The 20,901-nt window shown below is 38.2% G+C and overlaps 1 protein-coding gene across 2 annotated transcripts in view; it reads left to right on the forward strand.

Annotated features, from left to right (window-relative positions):
• The window catches only part of Wdr70 (WD repeat domain 70), a 220,470-nt gene that overhangs the window by 3,674 nt on the left and 195,895 nt on the right, over positions 1-20,901 (forward strand). The window contains exons 4-5 of one of the 2 annotated variants that reach the window (XM_042690611.1): positions 3,855-3,972; positions 6,395-6,602. In XM_042690611.1, coding sequence (XP_042546545.1) covers positions 3,855-3,972; positions 6,395-6,602 — 326 coding nt within the window. The remainder of the gene's footprint in view (positions 1-3,854; positions 3,973-6,394; positions 6,603-20,901) is intronic. The other variant, XM_042690612.1, reaches the window with a different exon arrangement.

Genomic DNA, 20,901 nt, shown 5'->3' on the forward strand with positions numbered 1-20,901 from the left:
GAACATACATTTTTTTTTAGAATTAAATACACTTCTCAGTTAAAGTATTAGTTTCTCTTCTCTTGACTTTGTCTGTCATCTCATGTTTTTCTTTCCTGCTTATAGCAAAACCAGTGGCCGTGCTAGTGATGTCTCTCAGAGCTGTATACACAACCATCAGTTGACTCAGATAGTGTAGAAAACTTGATTTTTTTGTGAGAATGTATGACTGCTTCTCAGTAACACACAATTCTTATTAAGTTAGGCTCTCAAGATCTTTTTGCTCAGGGTATGCTTGAACTGTGTGATCATCTTGTTCTCACCCTTCTGAGTAGTTAGTGCAAGCATCAATGCCCAGACACAGAGTTCAAGCCCTACAACTGACAAAAAAAAAAAAAAAATCCAGTGGAGTACAGGTGTGAAATAGGCCTGTGCCTAACTGAATACCTTTCTTTTATTTCATTTTTGTTTGTTTGTTTTTGGTCAGTCATGGGTCTTCAACTCCAGGTCTGGGCGCTGTCCCTGAGCTCTTTAGCTCAAGGCGAGTGCTCTCCCACTTGAGCCACCATGCCACTTTCAGTTTTCTGGTGGCTTATTGGAGTTAAGAGTCTCAGGACTTTCCTGCCCGGGCTGGCTTTGAACCTTGATCCTCAGATCTCAGCCTCGTCAATAGCTAGGATTACAGGTGTGAACCACTGGTGCTGTGCTGTTTTTACTTAGTATTCTTAGTCATTGAATAGACTTAAGATTAGTTTATGAAAGTAATAGTCCCATAAATTGTTATAAATAAAACCAAATGAAACATTTTAACAAGATTTAAGTTTTATGGATTTAAAATTTAAGGATATTGTGGTTAGAAAACATTATACAGTTTTAGTAATTTTACCACCTTTACGTTTTATCTTATTCCTAGTTAAGAATTTGCTATAGTTGGGGCTGGGAAGGTGGCTCAGTGGTAGAGCGCTTGCCTTGCATGCATGAGGCCCTGGGTTCGATTCCTCAGCACCACATAAGCAAAAAGAAAAAAGCCGGAAGTGGCGCTGTGGCTCAAGTGGTAGAGCACTAGCCTTGAGCTGAAGAGCTGAGGGATAGCGCCCAGGCCCAGAGTTCAGGCCCCACGACCGGACCCAAAAAAAAAAAAAAAGAATTTGCTATAGTGAATGATTCTGAAATTTTCAGGTGCTAACTAAATTCATTTGAAGCTGAAGTTTGTGTGAATGATAGATAAAATGAGATATGTTAGTGTGGATGGTTTGCTCTTAACATTGGTAAAAGTTGCATCCATATAGTATGCTTTTTACAGAAATGCTTATCTGAAACTAATAAGTATTTGAAAATAGAGGACGCTAATATGATGAAAAAATGATGGAGCCGGAAAGGCTAGTGGCTCACACCTATAATCCTAGCTACTCAGGAGGCTGAGATCTGAGGATTGCTGTTCAGGCAGGAAAGTCCAGAAGACTCTTTATCTCCAGTTAATCACCAGAAAACCAGAAGTGGCTCTGTGGCTCTTAGCTTGAGCTGAAAAGCTGAGGGACAGTGCCCAAGCCCCATGACCAACAATAAAAATAAAAATAAGAGTCTGAGAAGGTGGCTCAGTGTTAGACTGCTTGCCTGCGTGCATTAGTCCCTGGGTTCAATTCCTTAGCACCACATGAGCAGAAAAAGCCAGAAGTAGCGCTGTGGCTCAAGTGGTAGGGTGCTAGCCTTGAGTTGTTTAAGAGCTGAGGGACAGCACCCAGACACCCAGAGTTCAAGCTCCATCTGGCCAAAATAAAATAAATAAAATGAAATGATGTGTGTAAGGAAACTCCCACTTCCCATAGACCTAATCTCTGCCCTAGTTGGCCATGCCTGCGCAGTAGGTGAGGCACCTTCCATTTCTGGTCCCTGATGATATAAAAGCCTCCAAGGAGCCACACTGTGCCATTTTCTCCCTTTCCTCATGAGAACTTGGCCTTGTGAGATCTGCTGGCAATAAATCTTATCTTCTACTTGACTTCTTTCTATGCGGTCTTTTGGGTTACTTTTTGCCTGGGTTACATTTCCCTTTCAATTTGTTTGGGAACATAAAAGATGTTGGGATCAAGTTACTGTACTCTTGTAAAGGTAAGAGCAAAAAGAACTATTTTCATTGTACTTGGCTTTACATTGGTTAAGAATGAAGCTGTTGGGGCTGGGAAGGTGGCTCAGTGGTAGAGTGCTTGCCTTGCATGCATGAGGCCCTGCGTTTGATTCCTCAGCACCACATAAGCAGAAAAAGCTGGAAGTGGGGCTGACACTCAAATGGTAGAGTGCTAGCCTTCAACTGAAGAGCTGAGGGACAGCGCCCAGGCCCAGAGTTCAGGCCCCATGACTGACCAAAAAAGAAAAAGAAAAAAAAAAAAGAATGAAGCTGTTGACTCTCACAGGGTACTTAAAATTTGCTGAATTCTATTCAGCTTTTTTTTGTGTTAGCCCATAATGATAAAAACATTTTTTTGCAGTTTCTTTTTCTCTACTTTTTTTTTATTGCTCTAGTGAAGCGGGAGGTGACATTATTTGAAATGACTAAATTCTTGATAGTGGAAGCACAATTTTTTATACAAGAATTAAGAGATTCTTCATTACAATGTCTCATTAAAATGAGACAAGTGATTTGTACTGTTATCTTCCAATGAGAAATTTTAATGATCTGGTCATGGTTTCTGAATAGTCTTTTGTAAAATCAAACAGTAAAGGGCGTATTTTATAACCCTTTAAACAGAGAAGCCAGTTTTTTTTTTTAAAATAAGGCATATACTATATATATATATAAATTATATATAAATCATAAGATGCTTGTTGGCTTATTTTACTTTTTTTTTTCTTTTTTCTTTGCCAGTCCTGCAGCTTGAACTCAGATCCTAGACACTGTCCTTGAGCCTCTCTGTGCTCAAGGCTAGCCCTCTACTGCTTGAGCCACAGCACCACTTCTGACTTTCTGTTTATGTGGTACTGAGGAATTGAACCCAGTACTGGGGCTTGAACTCTACACCTGGGCACTCCCTCAACTTTTTCACTCAAGGCACTCTACCACTTTAGACACAGCTTCACTCCTGGCTTTTTGGTGGTGAATTGGAACATCACGGACTTTATTCCCCAGGTTTCAAACTGCTATCCTTAGATCTCAACTTCCTGAATAGCTAGAATTATAGGTTTGAGCCACTAACACCTGACCTAGAAGTTTAAAGTGTCGTATTCAAAGATGATCATATAGTCATTAAAGGAGAACTGTTGATTATTTCTTTTTATTAGTAAAATATACATCCAATGGACTTCCCATTATATCTTCCTAGCCAGTATAATATAGCAAGTACTTTCTAAAAACAGCCATTATAGGACAGTATGTTTTGTCTTGGAATCAAACTTAACACCTTCTCTGGGCACAAAAGAACCCGGCACTGACTGAAGCACAATGCTACCCCTCGAGAAAATTCTTTTTTTTTTTTTTTTTTTGTCGTTCATGGGGCTTGAACTCTGGGCCTGGGTGCGTCCTTCAGCTCTTCAGCTCAAGGTGAGTGCTCTACTACTTGAGCCACAGTGCCACTTCCGGTTTTCTGGTAGTTTGTTGGAGATAAGAGTTTCACGGACTTTCTGCCCGGGCTGGCTTTGAACCACGATCCTCAGATCTCAGCCTCCTGAGTAGCTAGGATAACAGGCCTGAGCCACTGGCACCCGGTTATGTTAAACGCTCTTAAGTCTTGTGTGTGTGTGTGTGTGTGTGTGTGTGTGTGTGTGTGTGTGTGTGTGTGTGTGTGTGTGTGTGTGTGTGTGTGAGAGAGAGGGGGTTAATTTTCAGATCAACACTAATTTTGAAGTCTCTAATTGTTGGAAACTTAAAAAAATATTTTTAGAAGCAAGAGAAAAAGAGGAAGAAATGAACAGAGAGAAAGAATTAAGAAGACAAAATGAAGATATTGAACCAACACCATCGGGCTCAAATGCAGTCAGAGATTGTTCAAAGCCATCAAGGTAAATAATTTTTCTCTAAAAGTTTTGATTATGGTATCATTTTTTAGATCTTCTAAACACAGTTTAGGCAGAAGTTCTAATAAAAAGCTTGTATAAGCCAGGTGCCTATGGCTTATGCTTGTAAGTCTAGCTTCTCAGGGGGCTGAGATCAGAAGATCAAGGTTTGAAGCCATATTAGGCAGAATAGTCTGTGAAACTTTTCTCTCCAAATAACCACCAAAAAGCTGGAAGTGGAGCTGTGGCTCAAGTCTTGAGAACTAGCCTTGAGCATAAAAACTCAGGTACAGGAAGTGGTGCTGTAGCTCAAGTGGTAGAGTGCTCACCTTGAGCTGTGCCCAAGCCCAGAGTGCAAGCCCCACGACCACAAAAAAACAAAAACAAAGCAAAACAAAAAACCCCCCTCAGGTACAGCTCTCAGGCTGAGTCTTGAGAACTAGCCTTGAGTCTTGAGAACTAGCCTTGATCATGAAAAGTCAGGTACAGCTCTCAGGCTGAGTTCAAGCTTCAGTACCAACACACACACACACACACACATGCACACACGCACGCACACACACACACACACGCTGAGTTCAAGCTTCAGTACACACACACACATGCTGAGTTCAAGCTTCAGTACACACACATGCTGAGTTCAAGCTTCAGTACACACACACACACACACACACACACACACACGCTGAGTTCAAGCTTCAGTACACACACACACATATGCTGAGTTCAAGCTTCAGTACACACACATGCTGAGTTCAAGCTTCAGTACACACACACACACACACACACACACACACACACACACACACACACACACACACACACACACACACACACACACACACACACACACACACACACACACACACACGAGAATACGTATGATATGCCCTAGAGTAAGTTAAGCTACATTTAATCTTGACAAACTTGAATTAGCACTAAGCACTAGTTTTAATTTTAGAATATGTATAGAAACATTTTAAGAGTAATATTTTTTCATTTTTGTCTTATTTTCTTTATTTACCCACTTAAAGATAATAAAAAATGATTGTTTAAGAGTAATTGTAGGGCTGGGAAGGTGGCTTAGTGGTAGAGTGCTTGTCTTGTATGCATGAGGCCCTGGGTTCTTTTCCTCAGCACCACATAAGCAGAAAAAGCCAGAAGTGGCACTGTGGCTCAAGTGGTAGAGTGCTACCCTTGAGCTTAAATGCTGAGGGACAGCGCCCAGGCCCAAAGTTCAGGCCTCTGACCAAAAAAAAGAAAAAAAAAACCAGAGTAATTTTACTTCAGCTTTTTGTTGTTGTATTATGATTGGGTTTAAATACACTTAATAGAGGCATTCATTATATCAGTTATTTTCACTATATGGGCCTAGTGTTTCAAAGTTTTTCTATTATAATAGTTTATTAATGTTCTAATAATATGAATATTCTAATAATATTCTTTTCTTCTGCTTTTTGTATTTCTTTTTGTGCCCCTATTGAGGCTTGAACTCAAGACCTTCAGTCTTCTTTAGCTTTTTTATTCAAAGCTGGCTTTTACTACCTGAGCCATACTATTTCTTGCCTCTTTTGCTAGTATATTGGATTTGTCTGCTTGCATTGGCTTTCAACTGTGATTCTTACGTCTCAGCCTCTTGATTAGCTGTGATTACAGGTGTCAGCCTCTGGTATCTGGCTCTTCTGTCTTTTCATAAGTGATAATGACTTAATGAGCCTTTAATGTGTATTTGCTATGATACTATCTTTGACTTTAAGTTATGTATGAGTATGATAACTAGTTAAATATGTTTTTTTTTGGGGGGGGGGCTATCTTGAGGCTTGAATTCAGGGCTTAGATACTGTCCCTGAGCCTCTTTGTGTTCAAACCTAGTGCTCTACCACTTGAGCCACAGCACCACTTCCAGCTTTTTCTGAGTAGTTTATTGGAGATAAGAGTCTCAAGGACTTTTCTGCCTAAGCTGGCTTTGAACTGCAATCCTCAGATCTCAGCCTCCTGAGTAGCTCGGATATAGGCATTGAGCCACTGGCACCTGGCTAAAGTTTTTTTTTTTAGCTTAATATAAAATTAAAACCTGAATTATACATTTAATATTTGAATTACAAACTTAAACTTTTTAAAAGGAGAGGCAAGCCGGGTGCCAGTGGCTCATTTCTGGATCCTAGCTACTCAGGAGACTGAGATCTGAGGATGGTAGTTCAGAGCCAGCCTGGCCAATTAACCACCAGAAAGCTAGAAGTGGCACAATGGCTCAAGTGGTAGAGCTCTTGCCTTGAGCTGAAGAGCTGAGAGACAGAGCCCAGGCCCAGAGTTCTAGCCCTATGACAGACTGATTAAAAAAAAAAAAAGGAGTGGCAAGATTTCCTTTCACTTGAAAGGCAAAGAGTAAATCAACAGAAGCAAAGAGTTTCTGTTTTTATGTTTTCAGGGATACAAGCAGCAGTGAAAGTGAAGACAGTTCTGATTCTTCTGATGATGAGTTAATTGGCCCTCCTTTGCCCCCTAAAGTGGTAGGAGAATCAAGTAATCTTATGGAAGAGAATATCCTTGGTCCTTTACCTCCACCTCTTGGTGAAGAAGGAGATGATGATGATGATGATGATGATGATGAAGAAGAAGAAGATGATGAAGAGGAAGTAAGTATTTAGTGGTAATGTAAGAATTTAGAGAAATATTGTCTATAAAGTAGTATAGAGATCAGTGTTCTGCTAATTGTTAATCATGAGTTGAATGAAATTAAAAAACAAAACCCCCAAAGCCTGACAGCACTTGTTTAAAAGAACCTTATGAAGAAGGAAGTATAATTCAAAAACAGTAAATGGAAACCCATATCTGTAATTAATCCTCACTACTGGAGTGTAAGCATCAGGATTATCACAGCACAAGGCCAGCTTGGGCAAAAATTTGTGAGACCATCAGAGCCAACAGAATCTGGTTCAGTGGTACAGGCTTGTCTTCCAAGTTATATGTGAAGTGTAAATAGGAGGATTTTGGTCCAGGCCAAGCTGGCAAAATCAAGACCCTAGTCTCAAAATAATGAAAGCAAAAACTGGCGTGTCTTAGATGGTAGAGTACCTGCCTGGCAAAGGTCCAAGACTGTCAAAATAAATAAGTAAATAAGTGAGTGAGTAAGCAAGTAATTAATTAATTAATTTTTTTTTGTCGGTCGTGGGGCTTGAACTCTGGGCCTGGGCGCTGTCCCTCAGCTCTTCAGCTCAAGGCGAGCACTCTACCACTTGAGCTACAGCGCCACTTCCGGTTTTCTGGTGGTTTATTGGAGATAGGAGTCTCACGGTCTCCTGCCCGGGCTGACTTTGAACCGCAATCCTCAGATCTCAGCCTCCTGAGTAGTTAGGATTACAGGCGTGAGCCACCAGTGCCCGGCAAGCAAGTAATTAAATAAATAAATAGATAAGTAAATGAAGAGAGGAAGCGATTAATAAAACTTATTAAACTTATGCATTAAGTATAATACATATAAACAACAATGAATAAATTTAGTAATACATTAAAACAAAGTGGATCTAAAATTAGTAAGAATAAAGTAGAAGATGGTAGAATAAGGTCAGAGTTTATTTTTATACCCTTGTATTTGGGAGGTTTGTTGGGATATTAGTTAAATTTATGTTTAAGGTCAAGCCGGGTGCCAGTGGCTCATGCCTGTAATCCTAGCTACTCAGGAGGCTGAGATCTGAGGATCATGGTTCAAATCCAGTTCAGGCAGAAAAGTCTGTGAGATGTTTTTTTTGTTGGTTGTGGGGCTTGAACTCTGGGCCTGGGTGCTGTCCTTCAGCTCTTCAGCTCAAGGCTAGTGCTCTACCACTTGATCCACAGTACAACTTCTGACTTTTTTTGCTTTTGTGGTGCTGAGGAATTGAACCTAGGGCCTCATGCATGGAAGGCAAGCACTCCATCACTGAGCCACCTTCCCATCCCTTTTTTTTTTTTGGTTGGATTTGGAAGTGGTGCTTGGCTCAAGCGGTAGAGGATTTGCGTTGAGCTAAAGGGCTGAGGGAGAGCAACGAGGCCCAGAGTTCAAGCCCTATGACCAACAACATCAACAACAACAACAACAAAATTGTGTTTAAGGTCATTAAGCCAGTTGTGGTTAAAGCATAGAAATAAGATGTATGAGTTCCAAATTAGTAAAAGGAAAAAAAGTGATTAGAAAACTAATGGTACTTTGTGTATGTGATACCTATATTAAACACTTTCCTCCTCTGGGCTGGAGGAATGGGTCAAGTGATACAGTGCCTGACAGTACTGACAAAAATACAACCATCAGCCTTTCACTTTCCTTATGTAACAACTTATTTTCAGTAGTAAAATAAGAAATTAATAAAAACAAAGGTAAGAAAAAAATGGCTTTTTTTGAGTGTTGGTCCTGGGTCTTGAGCTCATAGTCTAGGCATTGTTCCTGAGTTCTTTTTGCTCAGGGCTAGTGCTCTGCTACCTAAACCATAGCTCCACTTCAGTTTTTTTGGTGGTTAATTGGAGATAAGAATCTCAAAGATTTGCCTTCTGGGGCTGATTTCAAACTGTGATCCTCAGAACTTAGTCTCCAGAGTAGTTAGGATTGTAGGTGTGAGCCACTGGTGATCAGCTGGAAAAATGTCTTTTTATGTGCCAGTCCTAGGGCATGGGTGCCAGTCCTGGTGCCTAGTTGCTGTCCTTGAGCTTTATAGCCAAGGCTAGTGCCCTACTACAGCCATAGTTCTACTTCTGGCTTTTTGTGGTTAATTGGAGGTAAATCCCTCATGGACTTTTCTGGCCAGGCTGGCCCTGAACTCTGATCATCAGATCTCAGCCTCCTAAGTAGTTAGGATTACAAGTATGAGCCACCAGTGCCCAGCTTAAAATTAGAATTCTTGAACAACAATATTTCTATTCAGTGTACAGGATATGAAACTTGTCAATTTATGTTTGTTTAGAGCTGACTAAATAAAGCTTTTAATTTAAATTTTGTAAATCTTTCTTTCCTATAAAATAATAGGGATTTGAGTGTGTGTATGTACGCCAGTGTATGTGTGTTCATGTGCTTACTAGTGTGTGTATATATAAGGAAGCAAAACAAGGTTAAGTTGGCTGATCTCATTAAATATCTTGTTTTATAATAAATTTCAAAAATCTCAATGTTGGCTGTTTTTTTTTCCCTCTCAAGATTAATTGTACCTTTTAAATATCTTTCACTGAAATATTTTCACTAAAATCTCTATTATAAAAATGCATCATGGGTCTGGGGAAGGTGGCTCAGTGGTAGAGTGCTTGCCTTGCACACATGAAGCCCTGGGTTCGATTCCTTAGCACCACATAAGCAGACAAAGCCAGCCTTGAGCTGAAGAACTGAGGGACAGCAGGCCCAGAGTTCAGGCCTCACGACCGACCAAAAAAAAAAAAAAAAGCATCATTTTCTATTTGAACAACTTTCAAAGTTTTCTTCTGGGAAAATCAGAGAGAATGGCTAACTTATGGTAAATATTACCATTAGAGAATCTATTATTTTAGAATTTTATTGCTTTAGACTTAATTGCTTTTTGAATTCTTTTGCCAGATTCATCTACCCTCTTTTTTTTCTTCTGGCTTTTATCAAAAACACAATTGAAACTTTTTTGTGTGTTTATAATTATTATTTATTGTTATTTTGCTATTTAAATACAGAAGTATATATATGGCAGGGATTGATTATACAAAATTAGGTTCAAAGTAAACATTCATGATTCTGAACTATTAAAAATGTGTTCATGAGTATGATTGATACATACCTTATAACTGGAAATTCCCCAAATTAAGAGATTAAATACTAAAAGTAAAATATAGTAACTGAAGTTTACATATATATGTATATGTTTTTTTGTATCTGTACTAGAGCTTGCATTTAGGGCGTGGACACTGACCCTGAGCTTTTTTGAGCACTCTACCACTTTAGCTGTAGTTCCAGTTTTTGCTTTTTTTGGTGGTTAATTGGCTTTCCTGCCAAGTCTGGCTTGGAACTACAGTGCTCAGCTCTCAACCTTTTGTGTAACTAGAGTTACAGGTGTGCACCATCGGCACCCAGCTTTACATGTATAGTCTTAACACTTAACAGTGGTTACAGCAAAGAAAAAAAACACCAACAGAAAACACACTTTATAAACATGTATTGTTTGGAAGTACCACACACATAAAGATACATTTTTTGTTGATTTTATTGTTTAGACTTATTTATTTATTCATTTTTTATTTTTATTTTTGTCGGTGTGGGGCTTGAACTCTGGGCTTGGGCATTCTCCCTTCGCTCTTCAGCTCAAGGTGAGTGCTCTACCATTTGAGCCACAGCGCCACTTCCGGTTTTCTAGTAGTTTATTGGAGATAAAAGTCTCACAGACTTTCCTGCCCGGGCTGGCTTTGAACCATGGTCCTCAGATCTCAGCCTCCTGAGTAGCTAGAATTATAGCCGTGAGCCACCGGGCCCAGCTTAGACTTATTTATTTAATGTATTTATTTTTGTGGTGATGTGGATTGAACCTAGATGCTTGTGCATGTTATACAGACACTGTAACATGGAATTAGGTTCCCTCCCCTAATTGTTTATGTTATTGCTTTATGTTCTGTACTGAAGAGGCATCATTTATTTATTTATTACAATAATGAGGCTTGAATTCAGGTCTTGTAATCCTGAAATGCTAGGCATTTACTCTGCCACTGGGCCAAGTCTTAAGCATTTTTGCTCTGGTAATTTTTAGTAGTTTTCTGACTTCTTTCCAAGCCAACCTGGATCTCAGCCCAGCCTGGATCTCAGTCCTCCTACACAATTCCTGCCATAGCTGGGATGACACATGTATACCAATACAATGAATTTTTTTCTGTTGAGATGGGTACTCACAAACTTTTTTGCCTAGGCTGGTCTGAAACCAAGATTCTGATTTCAGCCACTTCATGACTAGGATTATAGCTGTAAGTGGCTACCCAGCAGATAACTCACCCTTTGATTTTCTTTATCACTTCTTTTGATATGCTATCAATGAAAATTCAGCCATTCCAGTAAAAGGCAGAAAAGGAGGAAATAGAAAATCTTGGATACTACAGAATTATGTTTTGTTGTGTATTGTTGTGGTAAGTCATATTATGTGTAGGAAGTGTTTAGAAGTAACAAAGATATGTTCCTAATTCAGATTCACATTTCATAAAGATCAGATCTTTGACTCGGATACTACAAAACAAGATAGTTGGAACAAATCTAATTATATCAGTATTCAAAATAGATGGAAACAGGCTAAATTTGCCACTTTCTTTGATTGAATTAAATTATTAAGTTTTAATAATATTAAACAGAAAGATTGAAAGTAAAGGAATAGAATGCATGTATATAGCTGTGTGTATGGTTGAAATGAGGGCTTTGCTAAGCAAATAGGAAACCTGTGTTCAAATCCCATTACTGGTAAAAATTATATATTGCAGAAAAATACCAAAAGTTAGCTGTTAATAGAAAATTGATAGCAAAATAATCTTTTTGTGTGTGTGCCAGTAACAAGCAAAGTAATCTTAGCATTACAGTTCTAATTAGTTTTAAGAGTGACATACTAACTACAACTATTTACTCTATAGAAATGTTAGGCAGTTTTAAAACTCATGTAAATACAGAATTTCAGTGTCTAAAGTAAAACATGGTAGAATTACAAGAAGAGGACAACTGCACAATCACAATTGGAGGCTCAGAGATAAACTAAGATAAATTAGTATGAAATATAGATTTGAGTAATACAAATAAGTTTGATACATTGGACATGTGTAGAACCCTCATTTGGAATTTTATTTGTAAGCGTACATTGATAATTAATGTCTAGGCCACAAGAATGCACATTAACTGCTGTAGAACTGTGAGGAACATGTGCTTAATTGTTTTAGGTAATTTCCAGAGTACTATGAATTGTGAGACTGTATTTTGTAATGGACTGAATGTTGGTGTTTGGTCAAAATTCACACACTGAACTACAGTATTTGGAGATGAGGCTTCTAAGAAGTTAAGGCTAAACAAGTAAACAAGGTCCTACGACCCTGATCCCATAGAATTAATGTCTTTATCATTTGAGACACCTTAAAATGTGTACTTCCCCTCTCCTCCCAAGGCAAGAGGAAATAGCTCTGTGGGAATATAGCAGAAGGTATTTTACAAACAAGGAAGAAACAAAATTGGGTAACTTAAACAACGGAAATTTATTTTCTCACAATTCTGGACATTAGAAGTCTGCAAAATGCTGGCAGATTGACTTTTGGTAAGAGACAAGGAGACAGCCAAACAGAACAGATGGAGAAAAACTGAAAGCAGGCAAATACGTGTAAGGACAGTTGGGTTGGTGACATGTCATGTGACTAGTTCATGGCTGGGTTTTCTTGCTAGTGGGAAGATGAGGTCGATGAGATCAAAGCCACAGGTGTGAAGAAATACTTTGAGGAGGAGTAGAATTTGAGCCTTAGAGGTTACATTTTGTTCTACATTGTTGGGATAGATCATATTGTGTGTAAGAAGTGTTTTGAAGTAACAAAGATATGTTACAAATTCAGATTCAGATTTCATAAAGATCAGGCCTTTGACTTGGAACTGAAATGTGATTAAACCTAAAGTGTGGCCGTATAGAAAAGTTAAAGTAGGACTAGGTATGGATGGAGCAGAAGACAGTTTATGTTAGCCATTCATAGCTGCTAATCAAGTATATGAGGAGACTGGATTTTCTGGCTTTTATAGGATTTGTATATACTTGTTTTTGGAGGCTGGTCTACTTTTAAACAAAGTGAAAAGAAAATGCTACTAAAATTATGTGGGTAAGGCTGTTTTGTGATGTGAACTAACTCAATTTTAAAAGTGCATATACAATACTAATGCAAAGCTTATTAGTATTGTTAGCTGAAACCTTTAGAAGGGGACACAGAATGAGAGTAGGGAATCTTTATTTCTATCACGTTTTTTCCTTCTATTTTTTTCTGATTTATAGCATAGCTAGCATTTCAAAGGATAGAGAGATGGTAGGTAAAGCAGATAGCTTAAAAATTTGGTAATGTGAGGATAGCTTTGCAAAAGTCTTCCTAGATTTGAAGAAGTTACACTGAACTTAAATGAGGGCTTTCAGTTTTCAGGTGGTGTGGATTGATATTTGATCAGTGGAAGCCTCAGGCCTTTCTAGGTTCTGAGTGAGAATATAACTTATTTTTGTCAGTCATGGGGCTTGAACTCAGGGCCTGGGTTAATTGGAGATAAGAATCTCATAGACTTTCTTTCCCAGGTTGGCTTTGAACTGCAATCCTTACATCTCAGCCTCCTGAGTAGCTAGGATTACAGGTGTAAGCCACTGGCTCCCGGCTAGAATAGAACTTCTTTAAACCAATGTTTCTTAATCTAAATCCAAGAATTATCTTTGGTATAATTAAAAGATATGTATGCTTAGGTTCTGCACTTTGGAGATCAGATCAGTAGAGCTGGGTAGATTCTGCCTTAGCTACTATGACTGTATTGTACAAACAAAAGATTCCAAAGGTAATTCTGATGTCCTTCTTTTCATCCTGTTATGACTTTTAACTTGATTTTAGCTGGGATCAGACATTAATTTACTTCCATGGATAGTTATCTTTATGTCCCATGTTTTGTGAATACTCAAGTATATAGATATTGCTTACAAAATATTGTTTCTTGAAAAGAAGAAAATGAACAGGTGTCAGTGGCTCACACCTAGCTACTTAATGGGTGGGAATCAGGAAGACATGGTTAGTGTCCAATTTGGGCAAAAGTTCAGGAGACATCATCTTAACTGAAGCTGGGCATCGTGGCTTGCACTTGTCATTTAAACTTTGGAAGGATGTGTAAACAAGATCTTATCTCAAAATTAACCAGAGCAAAAAGACTAGAGGCCTTAACAAGTGTGAAATCCAGAGCTCAAACTCTAGAATTGAAAAGCAAAAACATCCATTATACCAGTAATGAACCCACTGACCCCACTAAGAAAGAAATCAGGAACTCAGTCCTCTTCATAGTAGCCTTAGAGAATGAAATAGCTGGCAGTGAACAAGTTGGTGAAAGACAAAAAGAAACTTCAGAAAAAGTTCTGAAGAAAGGAAAAAATAAGAAGTGAAGAAAGGAATTGGATACATTAGAATATGGAAAGAACTCATTCCTGGATTGTCATAATATTGTTTAAATTGCTATATTATTGAAAGCAATCTACAGATTCAGTACAATCTCAAAATTCCATTGACATATTTCACACAACTTGAAATCCAAAATCCAAAAATTCATATGAAAACTCAAAAGACCTAAATAGCCAAGACAGTTTTGGTCAGAAAAAGCAATAGTAGAAGTATTACAATAACCAATTCAAATTATACTGCAGAGCCTAGTAAGTAAAACAGCATGATACCACACAAACACAGACACATAGACCAATAGAATAAGTATAGAGGTCCCAGAAATCTGTAGCTGTCTGATTTTTGACAAAGGCACTAGAAACATACCAAGGAAAAAGACAGCCTCTTCAACAAAATGATGCTGGCAGAACTTCCATCTTAGAAGAATGTACAAAAATCCTGTGGATTTTTGGAAAGAACTCATTCCTGGATTGTCATAATATTGTTTAAATTGCTATATTATTGAAAGCAATCTACAGATTCAGTACAATCTCAAAATTCCATTGACATATTTCACACAACTTGAAATCCAAAATCCAAAAATTCATATGAAAACTCAAAAGACCTAAATAGCCAAGACAGTTTTGGTCAGAAAAAGCAATAGTAGAAGTATTACAATAACCAATTCAAATTATACTGCAGAGCCTAGTAAGTAAAACAGCATGATACCACACAAACACAGACACATAGACCAATAGAATAAGTATAGAGGTCCCAGAAATCTGTAGCTGTCTGATTTTTGACAAAGGCACTAGAAACATACCAAGGAAAAAGACAGCCTCTTCAACAAAATGATGCTGGCAGAACTTCCATCTTAGAAGAATGTACAAAAATCCTGTGGATTACCCTGTACAAAAATCCATGTGGAATGGATCAATGACAGTAATATTGAATCTTTGAAACTATGGAGAGACACTTCAAGATACAAGCATAGATAACAACTTTCTGAATAGTAGTGTAATAGGTCAAGAAATAGCTAGGATTGAAAAAGTGAAATTGCAGAAAATCTTTGCACCTGATGTGATTAGCATGTAGACTATATAAAGAATTAAAAAAATTAAAAGCCAGTCGGGTGACAGTGACTCAGGCCTGTAATGCTAGATACTCAGAAGGCTGAGATCTAATCTGAGGATTTTGGTTTGAAGCCAGCCTGGGCAGGAAGGTCTCTTACCTCCAATTAACCACCAAAAGCTAAAAATAGAGCTGTGGCTCAAGTGTTACAGTGGACAGCACTCAGCCCTGAGTTCAAGCCCTAGAAAACACACACACACACACACACACACACACACACACACAAGAACAAATAACGAATCCATAGATGGGCACAATAATTGAACAGTTTTCAGAGGAAGAGGAATAAATGACTAATAAATATATGAAGAAATATTCAACATCCTTGACCATCGAGGAAAGGCAAGTCAGAACTACATGAATTCTGGCAAGGATGATAGTATGGAAGAGACAACCTTTATACATTGTTGGAAGTATAACTATGATGGAAATGAGTATGAAGTTTCCTTAAAATAATAGAACTACTCTATGAGCCTGATCTACTACTCCTGGGTATATACCTAAAGGAACTAAAAAGCTACAAACCTGGGACTGAGATCCTTTCCTATGTGCCTGTCATGCAACCTGGATTATTACAGATGTACACAAACATACCTGATGTATTTATTGACATAGGGACACCAACTTTTTATTGGGGCTATTGTAATTATACTGTACTTGGTGGTGTATTATTTTAGGGGAGGTTTTACCTTCTTCCTTTGTATCTAGTACTAAGTATATAGTTTATTTCCCAATTAGCACTGGTTCAAAAAGTAGTGCATAATATATTTTCAAGCCAGATGTAGCACTTCACATTTGTAACTGCAGCCACTTGGGAAAAGAAATTAGGAAGCAAAAGTTATAATGACCTAATCTAAAAAACAAGCTCACTTAGTAAGTGATAGAGTATCTGCTTAGGAAATAGGAGGCCCTGAGTTCAAATTCCAGTACAGTAGGGAAAACAAAACACAAAGCAAAGTTGAACTAGTGGAGTATGGTAGCGCACTTGTGTAACTCTAGCTACTTTAGGAGATAGAGATTAGGAGGATTGTGGTTTGAAACTAGCCCAATTAAAATAGTTGGTGAGAACCATTTATAGCCAAGAAGCTGGGTATGGTATGGTGTGTCTGTAGTTCAGTTGTCTGGGAGGCCTAGACAGGAGAGGGATCCTCAGGCAAGAATATAAAACCCTATCTGAAAACAAAAGCAAAAAGCTTCCAGTGGTAGAGTGTTTACCTAGTAAACCTGAGGCCCTCAGTTCATATCTAACACTACAGAAAAACTGCAAAAAAGTCTTCCAGAATGCGTCACTTTTTTTTATCTGAATAGTATAATATTGATAATGATAATGTAGAAGACCTGGTTGATAAGTTTATCAGATTTCACCAATCCCTTTTGCTTGTTAATTCTCTCTGAGATAGGACATGTGCCTTTTTGAATTGATGTTGATCACAGTTTTAATGCTGCTTTTCCATGAACCATTTCAGATACCTTTTCATTTAAGTTAACCTCTTCAGATGCCAGCTGCATGTTCTCTTTCTAGGCTTGGTTTCTGTCTTTGCAGCAGAGTTAAATTGTTGCACTTGTTATATCATAAAATGTGGACTTGTCTTAACTTCTCTGACTCTTGTCATCGTATCTAATAACCAAGTGCAGAGACTTGTGGATTAAAGATACAGCAGTTAAGCTGTCTAGTGCAACAGAGGTAATATTTAGGTGGAATGGAAAATTTTGGTTTTCCAAATCAAAATCTTAATTTTATGACATTGGATTATATTTTTTCTTTTTTCATTTTTCTCAGTCATGGGCTTGAACTCAGGGCCTGGGTGCTGAGCTCTTGTTTGCTCAAGGCTAGTGCTCTCCCACTTTGAGCTACAGCTCTACTTCCAGTTTTTGAGTGGTTAATGGGTGATAAGAGTCTCCACAGGGATTTTTCTGCCTGGGTTGGCTTTGAGCTGCAACCCTCAGATCTCGGCCTCCTGAGTAGCTAGAATTACAGGTGTGAGCTGCTGGCACCCAGCTGATTATGTTTTTTCTTGATGATAACGTTGGTCCTTAGTTTTTTATATGGGAATTACAACATAGAGATAGAGAAGGGAACAGAAGAAGTGAGTGTAAGAATGTAAGAAAACATCTGTTTCCATGATACTTATTTTATATGCCTTGTCTTAGATAATCTTACAATTCAGCTACATACTAATTTAATAATTGTTAGGGTTACCCTTGGGTAAACTGAGGTTAATTAAATTATTTAGATCATAGTTCCTTGTCACAAGATTAAAAATTTTTTTTAATTTAAAATTTTGTTATGAAAGTGGGATACAGAGGGTTATAGTTACATAAATCACCACTTCCCCTCTTCCCCCTAAGTCCAGATAATGCCCAAAACCTGTAGTAGACAATCTCTTTTTCTCATTCATAGGGAAAGTTGAAGAATTAAATGTTAACAAAACCTCTTTGTTTTCAGGAGTTGATGTGAGAATGAAATGATTCATGTTGTCATTCTCATTATTACTGATTATTGATCAATTTTAATTGACACTTTAATTGACATCACAACCCACAAGCTGTATACTTCATTTTCTTTTTTCTTTTTTTTTTTTTTTGTGTCCGATCGTGGGGCCTAAACTCTGGGCCTGGGCCTGGGTGCTGTCCCTCAGCTCTTCAGCTCAAGGCTAGCGCTCTACCACTTGAGCCACAGCGCCACTTCTGGGTTTTTTCTTTTTGCTTATGTGGTGCTGAGGAATCGAACCCAGGGCCTCAGGCATGCAAGGCAAGCGCTCTACCACTGAGCCAACTTCCCAGCCCTTATACTTCATTTTCAACATAGTGTCTAGTGATTATCACAGGACTTTTAAAAATAAGCTTTGAAGCTGGGCATTGCCTGTAATCCTAGCTACTCAAGAGGCTGAGATCTTAGGATTGCGGTTCAAAGCCAGCCTGGGCAGGAAAGTCCAAGAGACTTGTATCTCCAGTAAACCACTCAGAAAACCAGAAGTGGCACTGTGGCTCAAGAGGTAGAGCACTAGCTTTGAGCTGAAGAGCTGAGGGATAGCACCCAGACCCAGAGTTCAAGCCCCACAACAGACAAAAAAAAACCTTTGAAATTGGAAAGAAAATTACCACAGTACATATTAGTATATTATTATTGTTATTTTAAAATTCACTTTATTGTTATTATAGAGGTGATAAACAGAGAAGTTACATTTACATGGGTCAGGTAGTGAGTACATTTCCCTCCCTCCCTCCCTCCCTCCCTCCCTCCCATCTCTACCCACAAGTTGTATAGTTCACTTGCATCAATGTCCAGTGCGCTCCACTGCTGCACTTTTTCACCTCTTTTCCTCAGAATCTGCGTCCTCCCTCCACCCTCCCACAGATATGTTCATTAATATGCTGTATAGAAGGTAAAGAATACAGAATCATCAGAAAAAGAAAAAACATTTAAAAAGTCTTTTGTTTGCTTATCTTAGGAGTTCATTTCAGTATGTATATTACTTTATATAAATGAAATGGTGCTTAGGCAGTGCACCTTTGTGATTCTCTCCTAAGATTATCCTCTTTTGGTCTCACTGCATGTGAGTATCTACAATCCTGTGTAATTTGTCATATTCCAGCTTGTTTTAAATCTAACTTCTACTTATCAAAGAGAACATGTGCTGTTTGTCTCTCTGAGCTTGGCTTACCTCATTTAACATGATTTGTTCTAGTTTTATTTACCTACAAGGGTAGCAAATTTGTCCTGCAAATATAACGTGTGACTTGTAATTATTTTTGTGGAACAGAGTAAACAAAACTTCATATTCGAAGTATCTAGGAAAAGAGGTAAAAATTATTTGAAAACATTTGTATTTAGCCGGGCGCTGGTGGCTCACACCTGTAATCCTAGCTACTCAGGAGGCTGAGATCTGAGGATCGCGGTTCAAAGCCAGCCCGGGCAGGAGAGACTGTGAGACTCCTATCTCCAATAAACCACCAGAAAACCGGAAGTGGCGCTGTAGCTCAAGTGGTAGAGCGCTAGCCTTGAGCTGAAGAGCTGAGGGACAGTGCCCAGGCCCAGAGTTCAAGCCCCACGACCGACCAAAAAAAAAAAAAAAAGAAAGAAAACATTTGTATTTGTACATAACTTTATTTTTTTTTAAGTTGAAGAAGGATGTAGCTTGTAATTAAAGTTGGAATTATTGAGGAATTCCAACATCTTTGACTCACCTGTTTTCCAGTACTACAAAACATTTTAAGTTGGATTTCTATAGCTGTAACTAAAGACTGGATATAACAGTGTTGTTGTTTTGTGTGTGTGTGTGTGTGTGTGTGTTTTCAGTTATGCACACTTGTTTTCCATGTACATTTTCTGATTCCCTGGCTGGCATGTTCTGTGGTGGAGTCCATGCTTGGACCACCACTATGATTCTGTCTGTCTTGGGGATGAGGCTTTTCATCCTCTTGGCTTTGGTCATTGCCAGCCACCAGCACTAGTCAGTCTCTTTTTTTCATGTTGAAAGTTGAAGAATTAAATGTGAGCAAAACATCTTAGTTTTTAGGAGTTGATGTGAGAATGAAAACATTCATGGAAACACTGAACATAGGGATTAGTACGTTACAAACCACACAAAATTGCTGTTTTTATCATTTTCATTCTCATTATTACTGATTAGTAATCAGTTTTAATTGATGCTAACTAGGAATTGAAGTCTTTCATGTTTGAACACCAGGGCTTCTCATTTGCTGTTCTGAGGCTGTTTTACTTGAGCCATTGCTGATTAGTTTTTGTTTTTGTTTTTGTCGGTCGTGGGTGATGAATTCTGGGCCTGGGTACTATCCCTGAACTCTTCAGCTCAAGGCTAGTGTTCTACCACTTTGAGCCACAGCCTCACTTCTGGTTTTTTGGTGGTTAATTGGAGATATGAGTCTCACAGACGTTCCTGCCTGGACTTTGAACCATGATGCTAAGATCTCAGCTTCCTGAATAACTAGGATTACAGGTGTGAGCCACTGGCACCTTGGCTGCTGATTAGTTTTGACATAGATTCTCAATTTTTTTTCTTCAGTGCTTGTCTCAAGTCAACATCTTCCTGTCAGCCTCCAGAGTAACTAGAGCATATACCAATAGCACATACTCATAAGAAGAAAAGTTTTTTAAAAAAAAACCACGTGAGGAAGCTTATTTTAACTTCAACAGAGAATACTATTTAAGACAGAGGAATTTAATTACACCTGCTAAATATTGTCGGCAGAGGATGCTATAAGATCTGTTCCAAAATTCTGTGAATGTGTTTCTACATTTCCCACGTGTGAGGGACTTCATGCTCTGTAATGGGCACTAGGGGGCAGAAGAGACATTTTTGGCAAGAATACATTTTCATTTCCAGCTGTTTCCTGTGTACAGTGGAAGGAAACAAACAACTTTTCCTTTTTGAGGCAGATTCTCACTATTTAGTCCAAACTGGCCTTGCACTTAAGACCCTCCCTGGAGTGCTTGTATTATTAGGTGTGTTTTACCACACTTGGCCTCAAAATCTGATAAATGTTTTCTACAAATTGAAACAAGTGAATTGGAAATTGAGAGTAATGCTAGAGTATTACTTATATGTTCTTTTTATTTTAAAATATTAAGATAATAAAAAAATAAAAATTAAAATATTTCCACAGTTTATGTTAAATCTTTTTATGTAACAGATGTCTGTATAGGATAAGATATCTATCTGATAGGATAAAAATAGATGTCTGTATAGT

The sequence above is a fragment of the Dipodomys spectabilis genome, unplaced genomic scaffold, assembly GCF_019054845.1.
Source record: "Dipodomys spectabilis isolate Male_0828 unplaced genomic scaffold, ASM1905484v1 ptg000138l, whole genome shotgun sequence".
In the NCBI taxonomy this organism is placed as follows: domain Eukaryota; kingdom Metazoa; phylum Chordata; class Mammalia; order Rodentia; family Heteromyidae; genus Dipodomys; species Dipodomys spectabilis.